We start from the raw sequence: 24,838 nt of genomic DNA, 5'->3' as shown, positions 1-24,838 counted from the left end.
TGACTGCAATTTAAATCAGGAAAGTATTGTTTTTAGAGATTGTTTCATAGAAATAACCTTGTTGTTCCATGTTATCAATCCCCCCTCTTCCATTTGGAGCCCCTTTCCCCCTCGCTTCCGCTCCCTGCCCTTCTAGCCAAGTGTTGTTAGAAAGTGCCCTTAAGCACTGGTCCAGGGTCAGTTCTGTTATGTAGCTCAGGATGGCTCTGGTTAGAGTTTAGTTCAGGGAAAGCAGATCCTAGACCAGCCCTGTAGGGCATTCTCTGGAGCCCTCTCTCTTCCCTCTCTGCCACTTTATTTTTTCCTTATTAAATGGTGCAATAGGATATTTGGAATGGGTGGGTTATGTGGGTCTGTGCCATAGATATTTACAGTACAGTCAGAAGACCCATTCTAATAACTATGGTATAAGAAGAACTCTCTGAGATTGCTATATTTGAAGAGATAGAGCATAGCTAACTAACTAAAGTCAAAGAAATTCAAATAGCACTTTTTGCCTCTTCACTTGTTTTGGGAAGAGTTGGGGTAGTTATGGGTATACCTTTATTTCTCTGTATACAGTTGGATGTGTGAAAAAAAAAAAGTATATATATATATATTTCCATATGTGCATATAGATTATGTGTATGTTTGCGCACATGCATGTATGGACTCGGCCACACCCTGATTCCTTCACATACCATACAATAAGACATTATCAATTTTATGTTCTTCACATATCTAGAGGCAGTATTTTTACAGTCACCAGAACTATTATATGACATCTTGACTGTTATATAATGAGATAGTCCAAGATCAAACACATAGAATTTATCAGAGATTTGTTTAATCTTGCAAAGGTGAGGCCTGAAATGTTTCCATGAACATGCATGTGCGCACGCAAACACACAGACATACATACACACACACACGTATGCGTGTACACTGTATGATTGTGCTTAAAATAAACTGTCCATACTTTGGAGAAGGAATTTTAGAATGAGAGAGATGAGTGTGAGCTCATAAACAGGCATGTTGACCATGTGCAATATTTCTAAACAAAATAAACAACTAAATATTGAAAATATTAAAGACCTAACACAATATCCTTGGTCTTTGACTTTGTTCTGAGTCAGATTAGTGAATGTGAGTGTGCTGGTTTAATGGAATCCATCTCTGTACAACTGATCCAAGATTCCAACGGAAGTGCCCCTGTAAGGTCGGTAATAACAAATAACTACTTTATCCTATGTGGATGGAGACGCCCCATGTTATGCCTAAAGGTGTGAGCGCGTAATGATACTTGAAATGATGACTAGAAGAGAATCTGAATTCAGTGAACGTGAACCAGTGACTCCCCTACACAGTCGACTATGGTTGCTTCCACAAAGTGAAATCACCAGTATTTTGAGATTCCCTTTGTTGATTGATTTTCCATAAACAAGTAGAAGTCTCACACCTGTCCATCAGTCATGTTAAAGTGGGATTACCTGCAATTACAATGTCAAGATCAATCCTGCCAAGGCAGGTGGAGATATTTTACATTTTACGTCATTTAGCAGACGCTCTTATCCAGAGCGACTTACATTATTATTATTTTTTCATACCCCCTGTGGGAGTCGAACCCACAACCCTGGCATTGCAAACACCATGCTCTATCAACTGAGCTACATCCGTGCCGGCCATTCCCTCCCCTACCCTGGACGACGCTGGGCCAATTGCGCGCCGCCCCATGGGTCTCCCAGTCACGGCCGGCTACGACAGAGCCTGGATTCGAACCAGGATCTCTAGTGGCACTCAGCCTTTAGCAGGCGCTCTTACAGTTAGTGAGAGTGCATAACATTTTTTTTCATACTGGCCCCCCGTGGGAATCGAACCCACAACCCTTGCGTTGCAAGCGCCATGCTCTACCAACTGAGCTACACGGGACTCATAATCTCATGCTCGTTAATCCACAACTTCAATTGGTGTACCAGACCATTCAGAGATCTTGGACAGTGTGTTGAGGAAAGAACCAATACCTGGGTGACACTATTTGCATCATCCATTAGTTGACATCAGGCACTACATTTGAGTCAATTGCCACCTCTGACATCATTGTTGTGGAATTCGTACTCTCCTCTTATCCAAAACATTATGGGATTTGTAGTTTTCATGTCTGTACTCCCTTTCGTGTATACATAATTTTTACAGTAACGGTAGATATCAAGAAATCCCAGACGGAGCGCCACCTCTGGTGAAACTCAACACTGTTATTTTAGCAGTGTAGTTCTATAGGTATTTTCAAAGACAAGGGAACAGTCGTGAGCAGCAGCCAAATCGAACTTCATTTCCCAGGAGAAAATGCAATTTGTCCGTTTCTACTGTCTACGAGCTCAGACAGGCAGCGCAAGGGAGGACTCATCGGAACGGTGTCAATTTTGTCTGTTTTACAACGATTATTGCATTTGCAGTCAAAAGAGACAACATTTAAACTCACTTGGTGTGAATCCCTAGCCCCCCGCCCGCTACCCTTGCACAGAGATATGAGCGGCAGCGGGCGGCCCAGAACTAGCTCGTTTGCTGAGCCACAAGGTAATCTCGGAGCCGCTGCAGCATCCACCGGATCAGCCGCTGCGGTGGGGAGCAGCACAGGAAAGACCGGGGTCCAGCAGGCCTCGGGGAGCAGTTCGTCTGGATGCTCAAATTTAAAGCTGGCCAGTAAGTTCATTATGATGTGTTTTATGAAAAATATTGCCTTGGATGATTAAAATACACACATTGTAGCTACATCCCAGTGTCCAATGTTGTAGCTAATGTGGGCAGTTTTGCACGATTACCACGGCAAACATTGTTGTTGTAACGTTAGTTTGGAAAAGCTAGTTAGCTAACGTTAGTTGGCTAGTTAACTGCCTTGATTAACTGTCGTTGGCTAAACGGTTAACTTGTCAATTAACAAGCTAGTTACTGTAACTTGCTAACCCACGCCGAAAACCAAGTCATTCGCGTTAACTAGCTAGTTAGCTTGCTAGGTCTAGGTTAGTTATACTGAACAAAAATATAAATGTAACAATTTCAAAGATTTTACTAAGTTGCAGTTAATATGATTGAGGAAATGTCAATTGACAAATTCGATAGGCCCTAATCTATGGATTTCACATGACTGGGAATACAGATATGCATCTGTTGGTCACATAAAAAAAATGGATGTCATGGTATTTCTGTGCATTCAAATTGCCATGGATAAAATGTAATTGTGTTCGTTGTCCGTAATTTATGCCTTCCCATACCATAACCCCACCGCCACCATGGGGCACTCTGTTCACATTGACATCAGCAAACTGCTCGCCCACACGACGCCATACACGTGGTCTGCGGATGTGAGGCCGGTTGGACATACTGCCAAATTCTCTAAAACGAAGTTGGAGGCGGTTTATAGCAGATCAATTAACTATAAATTGTCTAGCAACAGCTCTGGTGGCCATTCCAGCAGTCAGAATGCCAATTGCACGCTCCCTCAAAACCAAAGACATCTGTGGCGTTGTGTGACCACTGCACATTGGCCTTTTATTGTCCCCAGCACAAGATGCACCTGTGTAATGATTATGCTGTTTAATCTGTTTCATGATATGCCACACCTGTCAGGTGAAAGGAGAAATGCTCACTAACAGGGATGTAAACACATTTAGTACTCAAAATTTGAGGGAGATGAGCTTTTTGTGTGTATGAAACATTTCTGGGATGTTTTATTTCAGTTCATGAAACACTGGACCAACACTTTACATGTTGCGTTTATATTTTTGTTCAGTGTATATTAGCATGACAGCTAATTAATGACCTCACGGTACTGTAACTAGCTAGTCAAGTTGACTTGCTAGCTAACTAGCTAGTTACATAAATATAAAGAAAGCATAAGCAATGCAAACAACCTTAGCTACGTGTACTAAGACATGCTAGCTAACTTGTAAGCAGCAGCTAGAGCAGATGGATAGCTAGCATCTAAGATGGGTTTAAGATGGCTAGGTACTAACGTTAGCTAATTTACAAGGGGATTCGATTTAGTTAGCTAACATAGCTACAGTAGCTAGCTAACGCTAGTTACACCATTTTTATATTATAACAAGCAAACGAGTCAGTGATAACTAGCTAACTAGTTCAAACAACAATTAACTTTACCTAACGAGCTAGCTATTTGACACTACAAACCCCAGGCTAACGTTAATGTCACAGACTTGGTAGGTGTAGGCTAGCTAGCTAGGTAGCCTAATTGTTCATAACAGTTGACAACTAAGCTAGCCAGATAACTAGCTTTGTACTTTCCAACACAGATTAATGTTAAGAGCACCCTTACCTACAGTTCAAATTAGGTCGATAGTGGAGACTTATCTATCCAATAGCCCAGATAAGTAACCAGCCTAGAAAGATCTCTAGTTATGCGTTGACTGTTAACTGGTGATACAGAACTTGATAAAAAGTGAGGAAACATGTAACCCCTAGCCAACTGTATAATATATTATGAGCTAATAATTCTCCAAGAAGTAGGCTAGTAGATATACAGAAGAAAGTTGACAAGCTGAAATACTTGCTTACATAGCACATCAACAACTTCCTTGTGTCCTTTGCAAATGTTTTTGTTTCATAGAGCATGCTTCCACTTTGCGCCTTGTAGTGCACATTGGAATTGGATGGCTTTATCCACCACGATGATCCACGTTTGTCATGCAGAGTACCTTTTGTTGGCTGCGGATTCGACTTTTCCCAGACCTCCTTCCCCCTGAAAAGGTCCTGAAGCTTCTGCTTATGTGCAGATCACGCTCTGCACATGTTTCTTTACTGCACACATTTGTGGTCCCCTTGACATTTCTCACTGTCAATGGTGAATGATAATTCTTCAAGTTTTACTGGTGAAACGTCAGTATACATTAGTTATAGTTATAGTGTTGTTTGAAGTAGCCTACAGTGTTGTTTTGAGTGATGTACAGTGAATGAATTTTAGGGTAGATGGCGTTAACAAACTGTAGCATAGCCTACCTGTGTATTTTGCTTAGTGGCGGGCGCCCGCTGTTGAGTTTTGGCAGCATGAGAGAAATGCGGTGGTGTTTTTGTCTTACAGTAACGTCATACTATGCTATTATATTCGGTTCTGTTAGGTAGAATACTATCATTATGTGGTCTTGTAGACATTGATTCAGCTTTTATCCATCTTTATTAAATGACCACCATTCGCCAAAGTAGCCTGTTCTCTACGGATAGAGCAGGGACTGTGCGTAAAGCAGATAATAAACACATGCGCAGAACCTTTGGGATCTTTAGTCCGGGGGGGAAAAGTTCTGGGAAAAGTTTGATCCGCAGCCACATCGTATTATATTTGATAATGAAAGTTGGAGCTCAAACCTCATGGTATAATTCAATCTTGGTGAAACATTGAGCAAAGATGTGGACAGCAGGACATGCTGATGCTTTTGAAATGGTGAAGTGGCATTCCAAAAGTTGACAGGTCTCCTTTTTTGTCAATTTGTTAATGCTTCATGTGGGACATTGACACCTGTGAAGTCATTATAACATTTCTGTGGTTTGTATTTGACACTAGCAAGAATATAGGCTACTAGTCTAGCCATGGATTGCGTTTCACTAAATTAACCTAAGTCACATTTTGTCTCAGATCTCTGGTATCTATGGCGCAAGTTCGCAGGTCCATAAATTCAACAATTTCTTTAAAAACAACAACTCCCTCTATTTCTGCACGTCCAGGTGTTTCAATTCCACAACCCTCATGTCATTCTGCAGGAGCACACTGTGTATTATGTCTCATCACCATGGTGATTGTGCGCACACACGCACGCACACACACACACATCATTTGTTTGTGGGAGGCTTTGTGATATGAGCGGAGTTAGAGCAGGGTCATTCTCAGTGCTAAGGTCTCCAGTTCAACCAGCCATCTGGCCCTGTCCTGTCCTCATACAGGGAATTAACCTCACATGAAGCAGGCCTGCCTCAGAACTCTGACCCAGGCCACCAAACACACAGTTGTTTGAGGTGGCCTGGACTTAACTGTTGTTTGAGTTCAAGTGTATTAGATGAGATCGTTGATGGGCCTATTGGATGATCGCAAGTCTTGTGTTCCTTAGGTCAAATGATGTTCAAAAGAGCACAAAATAGCCCTGGAATAGTGATATTGGATCTTACAGTAAAGCATGAATTTGGTTCGTCTTCCGACAAAGCAGGCGGCTACTGTAGTGATTGCACAAACACAAGAGGTAGTTAATAACACGAGCCCTGGGTCCACTAATGTGACCCACATTAGGTCTACATTCCTTCAAAAGACCATGGTTCCTAATAACTGTAGAAATTAACCATATATTAGAAACAATGTCCTTGGTCATGTTCATTGTCACACGTAGCAAAACAGCTTTTCTTAGAGTTAAGATAATAGGCCTACCTCCCTGTTTCACTCAAGTTTTGGGCCGTTTTCTTCGGTTTCGTACCTACTGAACACAACCCTCTTAGTCTCTCTATTTAAAATCTGAAAATCTCAATTTCACATCTGAAAAGAGGACTATTTCTTTGACATTACTTGTTTCCCAGGGGACAGTGGAAAGGTGACTACGGTGGTGGCCACATCTGGGCAGGGTCCCGACCGCCCACAGGAGGTGTCCTACACGGACATCAAGGTGATCGGGAATGGCTCTTTCGGTGTGGTGTACCAGGCGCGCCTCATCGACAGCCAGGAGATGGTGGCCATAAAGAAGGTGCTGCAGGATAAGAGATTCAAGGTATGGCGGCCAGTCTCTTGGAGACATACAGCCTTGTTGTCACCCAGAGTCACATTTGTTTATGGCACATAATTTACAGTGCATTCGGAAAGTATTCAGACCCCTTCCCCTTTTCCACATTTTGTTACGTTACAGCCTTATTCTAAAATTGATTAAATTATTAATTTTTCTCATCAATTTATACACAATACCCCATAATGACAAATGAAAACAGGTTTTTAGATTTTTTTATTTATTAAAAATGAAAACAGAAATACCTTATTTACATAAGTATTCAGACCCTTTGCTATGAGACTCTAAAGTGAGCTCAGGTGCATCCTGTTTCCATTGACCATCCTTGAGATGTTTCTACAACTTGATTGGAGTCCACCTGTTGTAAATTCAATTGATTGGACATGATTTGGAAAGGCACACACCTGTCTATATAAGGTCCCACAGTTGACAGTGCATGTCAGAGCAAAAACTAAGCCATAAGGTCTGTAGAGTTCCCGAGACAGGATTGTGTCGAGCATTGAAGGTCCCCAAGAACATAGTGGCCTCCATCATCTCCATCATTCTTAAATGGAAGAAGTTTGGAACCACCAAGACTCTTCCTAGAGCTGGCCGCCCGGCCAAACTGAGCAGTTAGGGGAAGAAGGGCCTTGGTCAGGGAGTTGACCAAGAATCCGATGGTCACTCTGACAGAGCTCCAGAGTTCCTCTGTGGAGATGGGAGAACCTTCCAGAAGGACAATCATCTCTGCAGCACTCCACCAATCAGGCCTTTATGGTAGAGTGGCCAGACGGAAGCCACTCCTCAGTAAAAGGTACATGACAGCCCGCTTGGAGTTTGCCAAAAGGCATTTAAAGGACTCTCAGACCATTAGAAACAAGATTCTCTGGTCTGATGAAACCAAGATTGAACTCTTTGGCCTGAATACCAAGCGTCACGTCTGGAGGAATCCTTGCACCATCCCTACAGTGAAGCATGGTGGTGGCAGCATCATGCTGTGGGGATATTTTTCAGCGGCAGGGACTGGGAGACTAGTCAAGATCGAGGGAAGGATGAATGGATCAAAGTACAGAGAGATCCTTGATGAAAACCTGCTCCAGAGCGCTCAAGACCTGAAAATAGCTGCGGAGAAGAATGGTAGAAACTCCCCAAATACAGGTGTGACAAGCTTTTTTTTATTTGTATACATTTACAAAAATGTATAAACCAGTTTTTGCTTTGTCATTATGGGGTATTATGTGTAGATTGATGAGGGGGTTATAATTTAATGCAGTTAAGAATAAGGCTGTAACGTAACAAAATGTGGAAATAGTCAAGGTGGACTGAACAAAAATATAAACGCAACATGCAACAATTTTAAAGATTTGACTGAGTTAACAAAGCCTACCATCAGTAACACACTACGCCGCCAGGGACTCAAATCCTGCAGTGCCAGACGTGTCCCCCTGCTTAAGCCAGTACATGTCCGGGCCCGTCTGAAGTTTGCTAGAGTGCATTTGGAAGATCCAGAAGAGGATTGGGAGAATGTCATATGGTCAGATGACACCAAAATATAACTTTTTGGTAAAAACTCAACTCGTCGTGTTTGGAGGACAAAGAATGCTGAGTTGCATCCAAAGAACACCATACCTACTGTGAAGCATGGAGGTGGAAACATCATGCTTTGGGGCTGTTTTTCTAGATTTTTAGTGAAAACCGCCTTCCATCAGCAAGGGCATTGAAGATGAAACGTGGCTGGGTCTTTCAGCATGACAATGATCCCAAACACACCGCCCGGGCAACGAAGGAGTGGCTTCGTAAGAAGCATATCAAGGTCCTGGAGTGGCCTAGCCAGTCTCCAGATCTCAACCCCATAGAAAATCTTTGGAGGGAGTTGAAAGTCCGTGTTGCCCAGCGACAGCCCCAAAACATCACTGCTCTAGAGGAGATCTGCATAGAGGAATGGGCCAAAATACCAGCAACAGTGTGTGAAAACCTTGTGAAGACTTACAGAAAACGTTTGACCTGTGTCATTGCCAACAAAGGGTATATAACAAAGTATTGAGGAACTTTTGTTATTGACCAAATACTTATTTTCCACCATAATTTGCAAAGAAATTACAGGCATCATCTTTTTAAGTGGGAGAACTTGCACAATTGGTGGCTGACTAAATACTTTTTTTCCCCACTGTATGTATGTATGTATGTATATACAGTTGAAGTCAGAAGTTTACATACACTTAGGAGTCATTAAAACTCATTTTTCAACCACTCCACAAATTTCTTGTTAACAAACTATAGTTTTGGCAACTCGGGTAGGACATCTACTTTGTGCATGACACAAGTAAGTTTTCCAACAATTGTTTACAGACAGATTATTTCACTTATAATTCACTGTATCACAATTCCAGTGGATCAGAAGTTTACATACACTAAGTTGACTGTGCCTTTAAACAGCTTGGAAAATTCCAGAAAATGATGTCATGGCTTTAGAAGCTTGGAGGTGTACCTGTGGATGTATTTCAAGGCCTACCTTCAAACTCAGTGCCTCTTTGCTTGACATCATGGGAAAATGAAAATAAGTCAGCCAAGACCTGAGAAAAAAAATGGTAGACCTCCACAAGTCTGGTTCATCCTTGGCAGCAATTTCCAAATGCCTGAAGGTACCACGTTCATCTGTACAAACAATTTTGGCCCATTCCTCCTGACAGAGCTGGTGTAACAAACTCAGGTTTGTAGGCCTCCTTGCTCGCACACGCTTTTTCATTTCTGCCCAAAAATGTTCTATAGGATTGAGGTCAAGGCTTTGTGATAGCCACTCCAATACCTTGACTTTGTTGTCCTTAAGCCATTTTGCCACAACTTTGGAAGTATGCTTGGGGACATTGTCCATTTGGAAGACCCATTTGCGACCAATCTTTAACTTCCTGACTGATGTCTTGAGATGTTGCTTCAATATATCCACATAATTTTCCTTCCTCATGATGCCATTTATTTTGTGAGGTGCACCAGTCCCTCCTGCATCAAAGCACCCCAACAGCATGATGCTGCCACCCCCGTGCTTCACGGTTGGGATGGTGTTCTTCGGATATAGATACTTTTGTACCTGTTTCCTCCATCATCTTCACAAGGTCATTTGCTGTTGTTCTGAGATTGATTTGCACTTTTCGCACCAAAGTACGTTCATCTCTAGGAGACAGAACGCGTCTCCTTCCTGAGCGGTATGACGGCTGCGTGGTCCCATGGTGTTTATACTTGCATACTATTGTTTGTTCAGCTGAATGTGGTACCTTCAGGCATTTTGAAATTGCTCCCAAGGATGAACCAGACTTGTGGAGGTCTACCATTTATTTCCTGAGGTCTTGGCTGAATTATTTTGATTTTCCCATGATGTCAAGCAAAGAGGCACTGAGTTTGAAGGTAGGCTTTGAAATACATCCACAGGTACACCTCCAATTGACTCAAATGATGTAAATTAGCCTATCAGAAGCTTCTAAAGCCATGACATCATTTTCTGGAATTTGTTTAAAGGCACAGTCAACTTAGTGTATGTAAACTTCTGACCCACTGGAATTGTGATACAGTGAATTATAAGTGAAATAATCTGTCTGTAAACAATTGTTGGAAAAATTACTTGTGTCATGCACAAAGTAGATGTCATAACCGACTTGCCAAAATTATAGTTTGTTAACAAGAAATGTGTGGAGTGGTTGAAAAACGAGTTTTAATGACTCACCTAAGTGTATGTAAACTTCCGACTTCAACTATATATATATATATATATATATGTTGAAGTGTATATATACAGTGGGGAGAACAAGTATTTAATACACTGCCGATTTTGCAGGTTTTCCTACTTACAAAGCATGTAGAGGTCTGTAATTTTTATCATAGGTACACTTCAACTGTGAGAGACAGAATCTAAAACAAAAATCCAGAAAATCACATTGTATGATTTTTAAGTAATTAATTTGCATTTTATTGCATGACATAAGTATTTGATCACCTACCAACCAGTAAGAATTCCGGCTCTCACAGACCTGTTAGTTTTTCTTTAAGAAGCCCTCCTGTTCTCCACTCATTACAAGATTTGGGGATGCTTTTCTGCAAAGGGGACAGGACGACTGCACCGTATTGAGGGGAGGATGGATGGGGCCATGTATCGTGAGATCTTGGCCAACAACCTCCTTCCCTCAGTAAGAGCATTGAAGATGGGTCGTGGCTGGGTCTTCCAGCATGACAACGACCCCAAACACACAGCCAGGGCAACTAAGGAGTGGCTCCCTAAGAAGCATCTCAAGGTCCTGGATTGGCCTAGCCAGTGTCCAGACCTGAACCCAATAGAAAATCTTTGGACGGAGCTGAAAGTCCGTATTGCCCAGCGACAGCCCCGAAACCTGAAGGATCTGGAGAAGGTCTGTATGGAGGAGTGGGCCAAAATCCCTGCTGCAGTGTGTGCAAACCTGGTCAAGACCTACAGGAAACGTATGATCTCTGTAATTGCAAACAAAGGTTTCTGTACCAAATATTAAGTTCTGCTGTTCTGATGTATCAAATACTTATGTCATGCAATAAAAGTCAAATGAATTACTTAAAAATCATACAATGTGATTTTCTGGATTTTTGTTTTAGATTCCGTCTCTCACAGTTGAAGTTTACCTATGATAAAGTGGTCCTCTGTAGCTCAGCTGGTAGAGCACGGCGCATGTAACGCCAAGGTAGTGGGTTCGATCCCCGGGACCACACATACACAAAAATTTATGCACGCATGACTGTAAGTCGCTTTGGATAAAAGCGTCTGCTAAATGGCATATTATTATTATTATTTTTATTATTAATATTATTATAAAAATTACAGACCTCTTCATGCTTTGTAAGTAGGAAAACCTGCAAAATCGGCAGTGTATCAAAAACTTGTTCTCCCCACTGTATATGGTCCATTAAAAAAGCAGCTATATATATATAGCTGCTTTTTTAATGGGCCATAGTATCGTGATACTGTATCATGAGACATCATAATAGTTATGATGAATATCCATTTTTAGATTGGTCTCGTAAATTCCCATAATAATGTTGTTTTTCTGAATACAGGACGCACCTTTGTAATTTTACAGGGAACATTTCCATATGACCTTGTGGGAGAATTTGTATTGTAGCCTACATTTTTCTGTGACAGAAATGTGCAATTTGTCTTACTTACTGAACAAACACATATCACATGCATTGAAAAGATCAATGCACTTTCAGGGCAATCAGAAACCCTTGACATTTTCCATTGTTCAATTCCAAAACGGTTCTTTGTTTAATACCTTTCCTATGCAGAACCGAGAGCTACAGATTATGCGAAAGTTGGACCACTGCAATATCGTGAGGCTACGCTACTTCTTCTACTCTAGTGGTGAAAAGGTAGGTTGCCATCCATTGTTTTTGGCACACCTTAATGCAGAAATGAAAATGCTGATGACCTGAATGGTCTGTTTCCTCTTCATATGAGTCATTTTTCCCACTACAAAGTTTATTACATTTGTAAAGAGCTTTTCATTATACAAGAATAATCTGAGTACATATTGAGTTATGACGAGTGTAGTCATTTAGCATATAGTGATTTTCAGTTGTCTTCCCCCTATACAGAAGGACGAGGTGTTTCTCAACCTGGTGCTGGACTTTGTCCCAGAGACTGTGTACAGGGTGGCCCGGCATTTCAACAAGGCCAAAAGCATCATTCCTATAATTTACGTCAAGGTAAACTCCCTCACCCTCCCTTTCACTTTCTCTCTTTCATTGTCCAACTTTTGCTTGCCCCAGTGTCTTTTCTTTGTACTTTGATTGTCTAGTATGTCATTCAACTATGAACCATACATTTATTTTTTACTCTCCCAGACAGGCTTGGCATTGACACAAAATAACCCCCCACTTATTGATTTGTTTATGGTTCTAATTGGTCTACGTCGGCCATTTTTGGTCTCCTCAGGTGTACATGTACCAGCTGTTTCGCAGCCTGGCCTATATCCATTCCCAGGGTGTCTGCCACCGAGACATCAAACCCCAGAACCTGCTAGTGGACCCTGAAACTGCCATCCTAAAGCTCTGTGACTTTGGGAGGTAAGCTGGTCAGGTATTTCCCATTTCCCTCGACACAGACATTGTGTTTAATATACTATTGAACCGATATGACTGACTGGTACCGAGTATTGAAGTAAACCTGGGTCATATGTGTCCTGACTGAATGTGTTGAATAAATGGGCTCAACCAGACACAATGTGAAATGGATCTATGCCCTTCCTTGAATGGGGTTCTGTAACACTGATCCAGTTGTCCTTAGTTACAATCTCCTACTCACACCCTTTTCATTGTGTATTTTGCCCGTAGTACATCCATTGCTGTTACTGTGCAGACACAGGGCTGCTTTCTATAGAAAGTATACACTGAACTTCTTAATTGTAAATCAATAAGTATAAATCTCATGAAGATATTTACTTCAGCATTAAAAAAGAATTTACACTGATGAGACGTGTGAGCCCCACCCCTCAATCATCGGTTTATCAAGCGCTGTATACAACAGTTTCCACCAAATGTCAAAGGGTAGTGTGGTCAGGTGGTCTCAAGGAGACGCCAATACCACATGGTTAGACCTGCATGGCTCAGGATTAGCCTCTACTGCTGAGCATCTACTGCTTATCTTACCAGTGAAAACTGTTGCAGTGGTTAGAGATGGAAGTATTGTAAGAAGACTGTATTAGCATAACCTAGACTTGGCTTAGAAGACTGTATTAGCTTAAGCTAGTTTTATTTTAGAAAACAAAAATCTGTAACAAACAGAGTGGACTGCGTTTTGTAGACTTTACCCTTTGCCAAAGTTTCCCCAAAAACTGTGTTGTTTAGAAGGAGTGTTTAGGGCGAAATGAGTTATTGCAGACACGCACTTCACAGAGTAAGTGTTCCCTAACGCAAATAAATGCTCGAAAACACCAATAGGATCTCACTAGCTCGTGCTTGGCTCTGCCCACCTCCTTCATTGTTCTTCCCACTATGATTAATTTGCTCCCACTGGAAACGACAGGCTCTGGTCTATCTTGGCTTAGTTATACAAATCTTTGGTATTAACCTAACCTAGACTTAGCTTGAAGGACTGTATTAGCCTAACCTAGACTTGGCTTGGAGGACTGTATTAGCCTAACCTAGACTTAGCTTGGAGGACTGTATTAGCCTAACCTAGACTTAGCTTAGAAGACTGTATTAGCCTAACCTAGACTTAGCTTGGAGGACTGAATTAGCATAACCTAGACTTAGCTTGGAGGACTCTATTAGCCTAACCTAGACTTAGCTTAGAGGACTCTATTAGCCTAACCTAGACTTAGCTTGGAGGACTGTATTAGCATAACCTAGACTTAGCTTGGAGGACTGTATTAGCCTAACCTAGACTTAGCTTGGAGGACTGTATTAGCCTAACCTAGACTTAGCTTGGAGGACTGTATTAGCCTAACCTAGACTTAGCTTGGAGGACTCTATTAGCCTAACCTAGACTTAGCTTAGAAGACTGTATTAGCCTAACCTAGACTTAGCTTGGAGGACTGTATTAGCCTAACCTAGACTTAGCTTGGAGGACTTAATTAGCCTAACCTAGACTTAGCTTGGAGGACTGTATTAGCCTAACCTAGACTTAGCTTAGAAGACTGTATTAACCTAGACTTAGCTTAGAAGACTGTATTAGTCTAACCTTCAACCTCTGCGGTTTACCCCTACCTTCAGCGCTAAGCAGCTGATTCGTGGGGAGCCCAATGTGTCGTACATCTGCTCGCGGTACTACCGCGCCCCAGAGCTCATCTTCGGCGCCACCGACTACACGGCCAACATCGACATCTGGTCGGCGGGCTGCGTGTTGGCCGAACTGCTACTGGGACAGCCCATCTTCCCTGGGGACAGTGGAGTGGACCAGCTAGTGGAGATCATCAAGGTGAGTAAATAGGAAGAATGTCTGTTTGTATATGGTTTACACTACAGGGACAAAATACCTGACATTCTGATTGCATACAAACATTAGGAGGACATTTGGCTTATGAGGATATTTTGTGTGAGTGGTGGGGGAAAGCTAGGGGAGTAATAATCAGTGACGTGGAGAAAAACAAAATAACAACCATTGTACACTACTAACTATATACTTGTATGTCTGCTACTTAGGTTTTGGGAACTCCGACGCGGGAACAGATCCGAGAAATGAACCCCAACTACACAGAGTTCAAATTCCCCCAAATCAAAGCACATCCCTGGTCAAAGGTAAATGGTTATAAAAAAAAAATTGTTATATTTTTGGCTTTCAAGTAATGTCTTTCTTTTTTATGAAACTGTTTCATGTTGTGTGTACTTGTATCTCCTCTCGCAGGTGTTTAAGCCTCGCACCCCTCCAGAGGCCATCGCCCTGTGTTCGCGCCTGCTGGAGTACACCCCAGTCACGCGCTTCTCGCCCCTGGAGGCCTGCGCTCACGCCTTCTTCGACGAGCTGCGCCAGCCCAACGCCCGGCTGCCTAGCGGCCGAGAGCTGCCCCTGCTCTTCAACTTCAGCACCACCGGTCAGTACACCTTGTTGACCCCTGGCCTTTTGTGACCCAAAAGTGGTTGATTCAATTTAGGGAATCAATTGAAACTCCCATTCAAGACCTGACCCCAACTTTGTTTTGTGACCCATGCATATATTCTGCTTTTCTTATATTTGTTTTTCTCTCCTATCCTTCCAGAGCTGTCAATCCAGCCCCAACTGAACTCCACCCTAATTCCTCCTCATGCCCGTGCACAGACCACTTCATCTGGTATGACAGCCCCCCCCCCCCCGGTCTCCAAACATAGTCATTGGCTACCCATGTCACTTCAGTGCCTCACAGTGGATAGAGTAGCTGTCAATCATTCATTTCCATATCTGCACCTAGTGTCATGGAGTAGTAATTGGCTTGCAGACATTCTAGGTTAGGTGGAGCTGTAGGCTAAATCCAAATGCAATGAAGGGAAGAAATGGATAGTAAGATGACTGCTTTTACAAATGGCAAAAATAATGTCGCCTCCCTTATCACTTTGACTATTCTTTGCCCATGTTTCTGGTCATTGTAACATTTCTGTATAAGACAGCAGCCAGCCAAAGGGGCTCCAGCCTGAGAACCACACCTGTGTCTCTTTCTGCATTAATAACCACACCTTTGTGCATTGTAAATGTTTGTAGCCTTAAGGAGGTCCTCTAACTGGAAATCTGGAGAAACATTTTCTGATCAGTTTTAGTGGAGGTCTTACTACGATTAGCTGCGTAATTGCATATGTTTACAGTTTATTCAATTATATCTCTCCTCTTCTCTACCACATTCCTCTCTTTCCTCTATCCCTCAGTAGATGGCTCTGGGATAGACGGCTCCTCTCAGCACAGTTCAGTACCCGGATCACTCAACAACAGCACCTGAAACATCCCTGCAAACCCTCTGTTTGTCTGCCAGCCCGACCACACACACACACACTGTATTGCTTATTTCTCCCTCGCTGCTTGTTATTTCTCCCCATTGGTTACAAACATCCCTTTTTGTACTGTACATACATTGAACAAACCATTCATACAGTTAGAGAGTATCATTAGCTGACAAGGTAGTTTTGTTACATTCTATTGAAACTAGATCAGCTCTACAGGCAGAGAGTTGGACACACACACACACAAACACACACACACACACACACGCTTATGTACTGACGACACCTTAAGTATTATTCCACTCCCTCACTGCATCTCCTTTGGCCCAGCTGTCTCGTTCTCTCTATGCCTGTTTATAACACTCATGTTCCTGCTGTTGGGGGTGGCATTTGAAGGTTCACTAGGTGGGGCAGGTCCTCTGTATAATAATTGTTTTTTTAATCAAGGTTTTTTGTTGTCTTTTTATTCTGTTTATTTATTTGACTGAAGACTTCATGAAGAGTTCTGCCACCACCACACACAAAGTAAACAGGAGTTTGTCTCTAGAAGCTAATTGAGGTGCTTCCCAGTTAGAATAATTTGGTTGCATTGTAGACAAATGGGATAAAATGGTTCTGGTTGCAAGATGGAGGGAGGAAGAGGCTGTGGTTTTTATACTTTTTATAAAATTATATTTAAAAAGATGAAATGCCAGCTGCTTTTTTATTTTACTTGTAAATGTATTTATAATTTTTTAATTTGCTTCGAAGGCACTGTGAATTTTTACATGGAAAGGGGCGTTCAAGTTATAATTGGTAGCCATACTTGCTAGCAAATTCCCAGTGTGTGTGTGTTCTTTGAGGACCTGAAGGAAAGGTTTTGACAGATGGTGAGGGTGGTGGTGTTTGTGTGGAAACGGAGACATCCATGATTCACATCTATGTAGCAGCATCTCTCCCTCTTGTATGGTGAGGTTACATGTTTGATTTCAAAATCAGGTTCTGGCTAATTTGGCACTCATGCATTCATAGCATGAACTCTTCAGAACTCCTGATTTGTAAGAGGGACCTTTTTTTTAAATGATATACACGCCGTGAATAAAGTGGACTTCCTGCAGCACACTTGTAAGAATCTTTGTCAGTGTTCCACCCATCTAGAGGACAAAGGAATTATCAAATATGGGTTCAGCCATATGGACATAAATATATCCTATGGACTAGTTGACTCCAGTTTGGACTTTGAAACAGACCATGATTCCAGTTACGTTCTATTCATTCTCAAATGGGAGTCAAGTTCGTGTGTGTGAAGACGTATACTCTGTTACTGGTGTAGTATGGCGGATAGCGAGTTCATAGTAGTTCTACAGTCTATGTGCTTGTGGGAGTGAATGAGAAATTGAAGTGGGTGGGGGAATGGCTGAGTATTTGTGTGTGATGATAATGTGTGTTGTTCATGTGAATAATTGTACTCCAATCCAATCTGCACCGTTTAAAAAGCCAGTGTTGTAGGTTTAGATCAGTTCTCAGTACTGACCACTTGAAAGCTTTCTAGTGCAAGAGTCTTATGATATTGTACCAACTCTACCACCCCCTTGTATAAACAACCCTCATGTGCTGACATAGATTTAAATAACAAATTTTTCCTCCCTTTCTCTCTGAAGCCATCTTCTTCCTAGCCCGGAATCCCAACTGATTTGCGTGAAATGGAGCATATCGTTTTGGATTCCGGTTTCTTCCTGCCCTGTAAATATCACCTTTTTATTTCTTTCTCATTCTTTTTATTACAGTGTTTTTTCTTTTCTGTTACCTGTTGAAGCCGGTCTTGACTGACCAGTTTCATTTCCATTCAATAGTCTGTAAATACAATTAGTTTAAATGTCCTGATTTCAAGATGTAAATAACCCCCCCCCAAAAAAAGTTCCAATTTTTTCTCAGTTTGTTGATGTCTCTCTCTCTCTCCATCTCTCTCTGGTTGTGTGCCCCTATAACGTGATTGTACTGTATCTCAACGCTTTATTTATTACTCACTTGGTGTTCTGGTGTAGGGAGAGGTTGAGGCACCGACTGTTTTGTGGGCATTATGTAAAATGTTCCAGTATACCAGTACTGTACTTGGCACCCACAACATTGGTATTTTTTGAATAGGGAAAAACACTGTAAGTGTTTGGTTGGACATATCAGAATTTGTTCAGACTATATCTGTGGTAAGATTCCAACTAATACATTTCCCTGGTCTGAATTTTTTTTAACCTTAAGTCACCTATGTACTGACCTTTGACAGGGAAATGTGATAGTGGGCTATTTGAGTTTACCAGACAACCATTTGGCCAATGCACTGCCCCTGTACCCATTCATTACAATGGGCACCTAATGTAAGATATTTAAAGTGTGTGAAAGTGCCATGTTGTGATGCAGAGAAGCCATAATACCTTTATTTACCCACTGAATGTGAAGGGTAAACCTGAGGGCCATGATGGCGACACAGGGTCAGATGGTGCAGCCAGCCTCCCTCCCAACAATGCCTACGCCCATCACGGACAATTCCGACTTCTGCTGTGTTCAAAATGTCAGCCATGGACAAAATGCAGCGACTGCAGTATGAGCCAGTTATCAACCCCCTCCCTCCTGTTCTGTGTGTGTTGATGTACATGCCTATCTGTTGGTTTCATAACTCAGCAGTATCAGGCTACTAGCCAATTATCCTATAAGTACCATGTTTTGTGTATCTCCATGTGTATAGCAAACCAAGTGAGGTCACTTTAATAACGTTCTGTGAGTAAAACTTGTATCAATAATTTGTCATTCCAATCCTGTTTCTATTGCGTCATCCTGGCCAGGAGACCTGGAGTTTTTGGGATGATGGAGGGAGGAGAGTGAAGGAGGGAGAGAACCCAATTGTTTGTCTGTATGAAATGAGCTCATTTAATAAAGTGATAACTCCTGTGAACCCATGTTGTTACTGTGTCAGACTGAGTAACATGTTAGAAATATCACTTTCACATTTCACCCTTTGGTCATTTTTGATGAAAGAACAAACATATCCTACAAATCCAGAAGTATTGATTGCTAATAGTCACACAGCAGCTCCAATGGAAGTTTATTTCTGCATATTTATCATTATCAGTTCATTATTTTTCATCAACAACACAAGTGCAGAGACCAGCAATCCAACAGTGTTTCTATGGAATCATCCTCAACAGCCACTTACATCTGAATCTTTCTACAACCTTGACTCCGGGGTAGACGTAATTGGTTTTTGAGGTCCTCCTGTTGGCTGCAGTTACAATTAGCTGTTTTAAAGCAAATTCCCTGCAATTCTACACATCTTGCCATGGGGCTGAGAGAATTTGCTGTTTTAAAGTTTATTTACTGCAATGATATCTGAGTGTGTCAAACATAACAAAATCCATTGAGGCCTCATGCCATGACAAAAATACTCAGAATGCATAATAGCTTTTAGTTTAGTAATTGTTAGTTCCCAAATATTATCTTATTTAAGTTATCTTGTCTACATACTTTATATCTGGTTTTAGACGTTTTAAGTTTACACTGAAAACATTTTCCATCCCAATTTTTTTTATTTCTAAAATAAAATGGATACAGTGCTGTGAAAAAGTATTTGCCCCCTTTCAAATGTTCTTAACATTCAGTATGAAAAATATGCAAAAGTTATCAGGTCTTTAACCAAAACCTAATATTAGATAAAGAGAACCTGAGTGAACGAATAACACAACAATTACATACTTAATTCATAAACCAAGTTATGCAACACTCAATGCCCCTGTGTGAAAAAGTAATTGCAATGACTCCAACCACTTCCTGTAGTTGTTGATCAATCTCACGTCACTGTGGAGGAAATTTGGCCCACTCTTCCATGCAGAACTGCTTTAACTCAGTGACATTTGGGGGTTTTCAAGCATGAACTGCTTGTTTCAAATCCTGCCACAACATCTCAGTTGGGAATAGGTCTGGACTTTGACTAGGCCATTCCAAAACTTCAAATGTGTTTCTTTTTAGCCATTTTCATGTAGACTTGATTGTGTGTTTTGGATCATTGTCTTGCTGCATGACCCAGCTACGCTTCAGCTTCAGCTCACAAACAGATGAACTGACATTCTCCTGTAGAATTCTCTGATACAGAGCAGAATTCAGGGTTCCTTCTATTAAGGCAAGTCGTCCAGGTCCTGAGGCAGCAAAGCATCCCCAAACCATCACACTACCACCACCATGCTTGACTGTTGTTAGTCTGGATTGCAGTGTTTGGTTTTCGCCAGGCATAATGGGACCCATGTCGTCCAAAAAGTTATACTTTTGACTCAACTGTCCATAGAACATTCTTCAAAGAGTCTTGATGATCTTCCAGGTGCTTTTTGACAAAGTTGAGTCAACTTTTTGGACGAGATGGGTTTATTTTTAAATTTAATTTTCCGTACTGTTTGGACATAAGGGTGCCCGAAAGAAAACACTTAGGTGGCCCGCCCAAGACTTTTCTTTGCAGAAAAAACCCTGGGTATGTATTAATTTATGGGTGTCCTTCACACATTTCGTATGATATGTTACGAATTCTAATTAGCTAGGTCGCTAACGTTAGCTAGGTTAAGGTTATTGTTAGAATGCTTTGTTATTGTTTCGATTGCTGATTGCCCCTTTAAGGTATTTTTGTTGCAATTCTAATTGAATACCACGTAAATTCTCCACTTCATAAGTGATGTACCCTCCAAGCTCATCATTAAGCTCGGGGCCCTCGGTCTGAACCCCGCCCTGTGCAACTGGGTCCAGGACTTCCTGACGGGCCGCCCCCAGGTGGTGAAGGTAAGAAACAACACCTCCACTAAGTTGATCCTCAACACAAAGGAGCTGATCGTGGACTTCAGGAGACAGAGGTAGCACGCCCCCATCCACATCGACAGGACCAGTTCTTGTTTCAGAGCCTTTGCTGGAGAAAAACACTGCGAAAAAAGCATAGTTAGCTGCACTTGTTTTGAATTTGGCCAGTATGATAGTAACTTTTTCACACTGCTGAGATGAGTCGAACTGCACTGGGCTGGCCTGGTTACAAATCGACCATAGTTGCTGGAACTGTGCTGGGAAAGGCAATGTGAAAAGAAGATATCTGAGCCAGCACATTATAGTTTGGGTCGGCAAAGTGTATAGAACAGTCCTATGAACATTGCAAAGGCAGCTTTGATTTCATGTGTTTTCTTGTCTTTAACTGTATACTCTATAGAGCCCATTGAGAAGACAATGGACTTTGAGCAGGCTTTGCATCTGGGTAATTGTAGTTTTTAAACTCTGTCTATGAAGCTTATGTCAGTCGATTCATCTGCAGCACCACTAGGTAGACACCTCTCACAGGTTGATACTTCTACTAATCAGAATAAGAATTGTGTGCAGGGGCGGTTGTTTGTGAACAACATTGCTATGACTGGGCCATTTGAATTCCTGCCTGTCTGTCCTTCTTCCAGGAGCTAAGGTGGCAGAGGAGGCCGTAGCGGCAGCAGAGAACAGGAACCAATGCCCCACAGGCTGGTTCCAATTTGGATCGCGCTGCTTCAAGTACATCGAGAATGCAAGGACATGGCCCCTAGCAGAGGTATCATGGTTACGCTCTACTGTGAATTAAAGGGAAAGTTTAATCGAAATCAAATCAAATCAAATCAAATCAAATTTTATTGGTCACATGCGCCGAATACAACAGGTGCAGACATTACAGTGAAATGCTTACTTACAGCCCTTAACCAACAGTGCATTTATTTTAAACAAAAAAAGTAAGAATAAAACAACAACAAAAAAAGTGTTGAGAAAAAAAGAGCAGAAGTAAAATAAAGTGACAGTAGGGAGGCTATATATACAGTAAAATAAAGTGACAGTAGGGAGGCTATATATACAGGGGGGTACCGTTGCAGAGTCAATGTGCGGGGGCACCGGCTAGTTGAGGTAGTTGAGGTAATATGTACATGTGGGTAGAGTTAAAGTGACTATGCATAAATACTTACTTAACTTAAATCAGCTCGCTTATTTGGTTCGAGGTTACCCTTAAAGGTCATTTGCCCTTTTTTTTTTTGAGGCACTGCATGCGTCATGTAAAATACTGAATCTCCCCTTTAAGTTAGTTTTATTGGAATTTTCTTTAAGCGTGGAATATTTATTGATATATTTATATTATGTAAGGCCTACTGTATATTGGAACCCACAGGACATTGGTTAAGACAGAGATCATCTAATATATCTAAGAGCATTTTTAAAGATGGACAATATTTGATTGTGAGAGTCCAGAAGATAAGTAATCACAGACTGGACTACTGACTAATACTTACATTATGAAATGTCTTTGTCCCTGTCTACCTCTCACTGTAGCGCCACTATGTGTCCCTTGGAGCAAACCTGGTGTCTGTGCACAGCTCTGCGGAGGATCAGTTTCTACAGGTTGTGGTGGGGTGCAAGGCTGGCGGTTTCTCTCCTACCTGGATTGGAGGATTTTATGCTGTTCAGGTGGAGTATACTCACAGATCAACAGTATCTTTGGTATACTCATCAATATCTCAAGGGTCACTGGTAAAGTCAGATCTAGGTTTGGAAGATTTTATAGATGTGCTAAAAAAACAACAACAACACTGCAGTATCCACTGGCACACTATAATAATAATAATAATAATAGTAATATGGGATTGCTTTGATACTGAGACCTCACTTCTTCACCACAGGACAGGCTATGGTTTTGGAGTGACGGCTCCAAATTTGATTACCAGAACTGGAAGAAAGGAGAGCCCAATAATAGCGGTGGCAGAGAGCCATGTATGGTGATGAACTGGGGAGGTACAGTAGGCCCACTATCATTCACTGATACATTCATCAAATTAAACTTTATTCATAGTACATTTAACAAATAAAACTGACACACACACCACACACCGCAAACACACTATTATATTGTTGTGTGAACATCTGAGATTATTTGAGAGGTAATTTCTGTTCTGTTTCCTTTTAAAATGAATACTGCTGGAACGATATAAACTGTGGAAACAGCTTTCCCTCTGTGTGCTCCAAAAGAATCTGTGAAATCCAGAGAAACTGAAACCATAAATGCTACTCCATAGTGTCAGCATCCAACTGAACACTTTTTATGGTAAAGTCAAATATTTAGTAAAGTTTATTTGTTGCTGTAAACTGTAAATTTGAGTTAGTTGTTGTTCATAAATGTTGAGTAATGGTTTTGTTGTTTATTATTGTCAATAAAACAGGTTGTACACATTATTTGTTTCCTCTAATGAGTCATTATTAAACATGAATGATACTGCCATAATTGTAAGAGGATTCTTAAAGGTACATTCTAGGATCTCAGAGTTTGTTCAATGGTCATTTAAATTCTTGATATTTATCCATTGATTCAATGTTATTATAGTAAACAAAAACTGAAACAAAAATAACAATTTAATTTGGATAAACAATTTAGTAAACTGAAATAAAATAATGAATAAAAACATTTTAACTTCATAAAAATATCCTGAAACTATTATCTTTGACTGCAAATTAAAATAAAAACCATCATAAATTGTTTAGTTTTAGTTTTTTCCCCTTTGGGCGAAAATCTAATTGGGTTTTCAAGCTTTTCTTTCTAATGGGGTTTTCCAGCTACTGAATCTGACGGGTACAGTGGGGGAAAAAAGTATTTAGTCAGCCACCAATTGTGCAAGTTCTCCCACTTAAAAAGATGAGAGAGGCCTGTAATTTTCATCATAGGTACACGTCAACTATGACAGACAAAATGAGAATTTTTTTTCCAGAAAATCACATTGTAGGATTTTTAATGAATGTATTTGCAAATTATGGTGGAAAATAAGTATTTGGTCAATAACAAAAGTTTCTCAATACTTTGTTATATACCCTTTATTGTCAATGACACAGGTCAAACGTTTTCTGTAAGTCTTCACAAGGTTTTCACACACTGTTGCTGGTATTTTGGCCCATTCCTCCATGCAGATCTCCTCTAGAGCAGTGATGTTTTGGGGCTGTCGCTGGGCAACACGGACTTTCAACTCCCTCCAAAGATTTTCTATGGGGTTGAGATCTGGAGACTGGCTAGGCCACTCCAGGACCTTGAAATGCTTCTTACGAAGCCACTCCTTCGTTGCCCGGGCGGTGTGTTTGGGATAATTGTCATGCTAAAAGACCCAGCCACGTTTCATCTTCAATGCCCTTGCTGATGGAAGGAGGTTTTCAAAATCTCACGATACATGACCCCATTCATTCTTTCCTTTACACGGATCAGTCGTCCTGGTCCCTTTGCAGAAAAACAGCCCCAAAGCATGATGTTTCCACCCCCATGCTTCACAGTAGGTATGGTGTTCTTTGGATGCAACTCAGCATTCTTTGTCCTCCAAACACGACGAGTTGAGTTTTTACCAAAAAGTTATATTTTGGTTTCATCTGACCATATGACATTCTCCCAATCCTCTTCTGGTTCATCCAAATGCACTCTAGCAAACTTCAGACGGGCCTGGACATGTACTGGCTTAAGCAGGGGGACACGTCTGGCACTGCAGGATTTGAGTCCCTGGCGGCGTAGTGTGTTACTGATGGTAGGCTTTGTTACTTTGGTCCCAGCTCTCTGCAGGTCATTCACTAGGTCCCCCCGTGTGGTTCTGGGATTTTTGCTCACCGTTCTTGTGATCATTTTGACCCCACGGGGTGAGATCTTACGTGGAGCCCCAGAT

The 24,838-nt window shown here is 41.4% G+C and overlaps 2 protein-coding genes across 3 annotated transcripts; both read left to right on the top strand.

The window, feature by feature from the left end:
• The first annotated feature begins 2,322 nt into the window (after window positions 1–2,322).
• On the top strand, window positions 2,323–19,071 carry LOC121586442 (glycogen synthase kinase-3 beta). Of its 2 annotated transcripts, none has more exons than XM_041903122.2 (10): window positions 2,323–2,679; window positions 6,547–6,734; window positions 12,027–12,110; window positions 12,336–12,446; window positions 12,676–12,806; window positions 14,454–14,658; window positions 14,883–14,978; window positions 15,085–15,271; window positions 15,437–15,508; window positions 16,077–19,071. In XM_041903122.2, exons 1-10 carry the CDS (start codon window positions 2,505–2,507, stop codon window positions 16,142–16,144), a joined length of 1,317 nt encoding a protein of 438 aa, XP_041759056.1. In that variant the 5' UTR covers window positions 2,323–2,504; the 3' UTR covers window positions 16,145–19,071. The 2 variants fall into 2 exon arrangements, with proteins under 2 accessions (XP_041759056.1, XP_041759055.1); XM_041903121.2 differs by having other exon boundaries at window positions 2,324–2,679; window positions 16,074–19,071.
• A 2,297-nt stretch (window positions 19,072–21,368) lies between these two features.
• On the top strand, window positions 21,369–23,289 carry LOC121585767 (ladderlectin-like). The gene is made up of 5 exons (XM_041902073.2): window positions 21,369–21,396; window positions 21,590–21,717; window positions 22,482–22,616; window positions 22,829–22,940; window positions 23,114–23,289. Exons 1-5 carry the CDS (start codon window positions 21,369–21,371, stop codon window positions 23,197–23,199), a joined length of 489 nt encoding a protein of 162 aa, XP_041758007.2. The 3' UTR covers window positions 23,200–23,289.
• Window positions 23,290–24,838: the final 1,549 nt, after the last annotated feature.

The sequence above is a fragment of the Coregonus clupeaformis genome, chromosome 17 (assembly GCF_020615455.1).
Source record: "Coregonus clupeaformis isolate EN_2021a chromosome 17, ASM2061545v1, whole genome shotgun sequence".
NCBI classification, from domain to species: Eukaryota; Metazoa; Chordata; class Actinopteri; order Salmoniformes; family Salmonidae; genus Coregonus; species Coregonus clupeaformis.
The sequence above is the reverse complement of the archived record's forward strand: the minus strand, read 5'-3'. Positions and strand labels throughout refer to the sequence as shown.

Bases quoted from the DNA above. Each gene is read 5' to 3' on its own strand.
- LOC121586442 (XM_041903121.2), top strand. From the start codon at position 2,505: ATGAGCGGCAGCGGGCGGCCCAGAACTAGCTCGTTTGCTGAGCCACAA. The intron at 15,272-15,436 runs GTCAGTACACCT...CTATCCTTCCAG, and splicing joins CTTCAACTTCAGCACCACCG to AGCTGTCAATCCAGCCCCAA. The intron at 15,509-16,073 runs GTATGACAGCCC...TCTATCCCTCAG, and splicing joins TGCACAGACCACTTCATCTG to TAGATGGCTCTGGGATAGAC.
- LOC121585767 (XM_041902073.2), top strand. From the start codon at position 21,369: ATGGACTTTGAGCAGGCTTTGCATCTGG. The intron at 22,617-22,828 runs GTGGAGTATACT...TCTTCACCACAG, and splicing joins GAGGATTTTATGCTGTTCAG to GACAGGCTATGGTTTTGGAG. The intron at 22,941-23,113 runs GTACAGTAGGCC...TTTCCTTTTAAA, and splicing joins TATGGTGATGAACTGGGGAG to ATGAATACTGCTGGAACGAT.